Source organism: Populus trichocarpa, chromosome 2 (genome assembly GCF_000002775.5).
Source record: "Populus trichocarpa isolate Nisqually-1 chromosome 2, P.trichocarpa_v4.1, whole genome shotgun sequence".
NCBI lineage: Eukaryota > Viridiplantae > Streptophyta > Magnoliopsida > Malpighiales > Salicaceae > Populus > Populus trichocarpa.
The window spans coordinates 3,610,868-3,614,284 of NC_037286.2; the positions used below are offsets into that span (position 1 = coordinate 3,610,868).

At 34.0% G+C, this 3,417-nt stretch overlaps 1 protein-coding gene across 1 annotated transcript; it reads left to right on the forward strand.

The window, feature by feature from the left end:
- Positions 1–2,253: 2,253 nt before the first annotated feature.
- LOC7480046 (protein FANTASTIC FOUR 2) lies at positions 2,254–3,156 on the forward strand. The gene has a single exon (XM_002300813.4). It carries the CDS (start codon positions 2,254–2,256, stop codon positions 3,154–3,156), a length of 903 nt encoding a protein of 300 aa, XP_002300849.3.
- Positions 3,157–3,417: the final 261 nt, after the last annotated feature.

Here is a 3,417-nt window from a genome sequence, read left to right on the forward strand (position 1 = left end):
GTGATAGTGACGGCAATTTTGGATTGTATACGAGTAAAAAATTTTGTAATAGTCGTGAAATCAAGTAGGTGGTCATATTTATTTTGGGTATTTTCTTTTAATTAATTTAACATAAATGGATATAAATATTATTCATACGATATATTTCAGACATAAAGAAACACAAAGTCTAAAAAGTATCAATGACAGTCTGAAGTATGTATAGGAAACAACAGCTCATGGGTGGCAGGCAGAGAATTATATAATTGTTGAAACCTCCTTAACTTTTACACTGTGATTTTGAAAAAATAAATAAATTGATTGAGGGACCTACATAAATAAAATAAAAACTACAGTAACTAAGTTGCAGATGATCTAGTTGGTGACCTAGTGGTAAGAGCTTGGGATCAAGAAATTTACTCCTTCTGTGATCTCAGGTTCGAGCCCTGTGGTTGCTCATATGATGGCCACTGGAAGCTTATATAGTCGTTAACTTCAGGACTCGTGGGATTAGTTGAAGTGTTTACAGGCTGTTCCGAACATTTATATTAAACTAAAAAAAAAAAAGTTAGTGACTGTATAGGGACAAATTAGCCCGCCCTTAAATTCAGTGCGTAGCTTTGAATTCTACAGGTACTCCACATACTCAGACTAGGTTTTGACCCTAAGATACCAACTCATAATAAAATAAGAAGGCGTACATGTTTTTTTTATTATTATTATTTTAAAAGTTTTATTTTAAATTATATTTTTTAATATTTTTATATTATTTTGATGTGTTGATATTAAAAATAATTTTTAAAAAATAAAAAATATTATTTTAATATATTTTAAAATAAAAAATATTTTAAAAAATAATGTATTTTTAAATATATTCAAAAGCACAAAGTAGAACTGAAAAAAAGTAAAGGAGGAATCCTTACTTATAAAATACGAGAGCTTGTCTTGCATTTTTTGTTTAATCGCTAATTTGGAAGGAAAGCCTAATGTTTTCTCTCTAATCCAGGCAATTAGCATCTAGAATCCCACTAGTAATTTTTTTTCCAAGTCAAATAGTTTTTAAGGTACATCAGACATATTTTATGTTCTTTCTTTATTTTTTTTTCGGAGAGGAATGGGGATTTTGGAATACTTCAAATATTATATATATATATATATAGTTTACCCTTTTATTTTACAAAAATATCAAAAAAATGGTGAATTCAATTCTTTTTATCCTCAGTATAGAGTTTTACGCTTATTATCAACTGGGTTCAGTTTTCCGCCCTCTTTCCCTTTTACTTTCCACCTTGAAGTAGATTAGAAGATTGAACAATTCCGGTGGGCATAAAAACTAAAAAGTTGTTCTCTTTTTTGTAATGGATTTGGTACTGCTGTATTTTTAAAAAGTATTTTTTGTTTAAAAAAATATTAAAATAATTTTTTTTATTTTTAATATAAACACATCAAAACCACAAAGAAACACTAAAAAGAATCAATTTAATAATTTTTTATTTTTTTAAAAAAATACATTATAAAACAGAAGCTGTTACATTCTTGAAAACAAACTTACTTACTATTGATAGAAATGCCTATATATAAACACTATTGTCAACGTGTTTTTTCTATTGATAAATTTATTTCTTTAATATGAAGAATTTGATATCAAAGACTTTAGGTTAGACAAACCGAAAATATATTATTACATAGGTAAGGTTTATTATTGACATACTCACATAAATTATATAAGAAATGTCATAAAAATAATTATGGGACCCATTATTTTATGAATTTGGATCAATAGTGAGTTGATCATATGTAATATTTTTTTCATTAACTCAATGATTTATAAAAAAAATATAAGAATATTATTTTTGTAATATTAAAAAAGGAATTTGAACCATAGTTAGTCAAGTTATTTCCATTTTTAAAGTAATGTGGGATGTCTCTTTTGTTAAAAGAAAAGAAAATAAAATAAAAGAACTCTGGTGGTGCTGCCCTTTCCACTTCCTTCTATAAATTTATGTCTTCCCCCCTTCATTTATCTTATCCGATTACTCCCAAGTCCTAATTGCTTCTTTCTCTCTTGCTGCACAAGTCCCTAATCTGCAATCCTACCAAAACCGAACAACAGGTTCTGTTTGAAAACATCTCTTTCATCTCAATCTCACTGCCTTGATCCCATAACCTCCAAACTCCTACAATTTCAATAAAAAAGAAGCCTCCCCTGTTCCTCCCCTGTTTAGGCTCGTTGATTCCCTCTGTTTTCGACCTTCCACATTTCAGTTGTGAAAAATGTCCTCCTCAAGTTATTGTCCAGGCCTCCAATCATGCCTAGAGCCGGTCTACCTCGTCGAACCACGTGTTTTGAGGCTCAAATTGGCTCCATCCAAATCCAACATTTCTCGCTCTTCAACAATTTGCAAGCCTTTTGTCACTAACTCAGACCGTGACTTGGAAAACAACAAAAATGCTGACACGGGTGGCTGGAGTTTCCTCCAGTCTATTGCTAACAATACCTCTCAAACCACCACAGAAAAGAACGACAAAGTCTATGTCCCTCCAAATTTTAAGAGCTCTTCTTCTATGCTCAGCGAAAAGAGCTTAGAAATGTGCACCGAGGGCCTGGGGAGTGAAACTGGTAGCGAGGGGAGCGAAAGCAGAGATGGGATGGCTTTCCTGTCATTAGAAAACGTGGATCATGAGACTAGGGCAGCACCAAAATTGCGCGAAACAAGAACAACGAGTCGAAGTGTTAGCTTCCCACCTCCTTTGAGCTCGATTAGTGGCTCCAACAATGTTCGAGTGAGGCCTCACCGAGAAGGTGGAAGGCTAGTCTTGGAAGCAGTAACCGTCTCTTCTTGCCACGTTCATTTACATGCAGAGAGAACCGATGGCCGGCTTCGGCTACATTTGATGAAGGACAGCTCTCCTAATAACTTCGACAATGAAGTGCAAGAAGCAGAAGCAGAATATGGTGAGGAAGTTGTTGTTCAAGATGACGATGGTGATGATCAAAGTGGAGATGATGAAGCTGGTGGTGGTGGTGATATTTGCGGAGAGGAGTTGGAGGGTATTAATGGAAGTGTTGGGGGTGAAATGGGGATGGGGAAATTAGCTAGACCAGGCAGGTGCAAGCAAAGTGGGAGTAGCAACGAAGGCTTACTTAATTGGGAGCCATTTTGGGTGGCCACTTAGATCTCTCTTGGTTTCACGAATGATTTGTTCACTGCATATTCTACTAGCTTCTACTGTTACCACCACCATTACCGCTGCTAGTATTTAATTAACTTTCACCAGCGATTAATTACAAGTTTTGGTATTGAACCCTTGGATCTTGTAAAACATGTTTATGGCAGTTCATATCGTTAATTATATTGGAATTAATCTTCCTCCTCAGTTCCCAGCTGGATGTTTCTTTGGCATTACATGCCATTTCTTTCCCAAATAAGAAGAGAA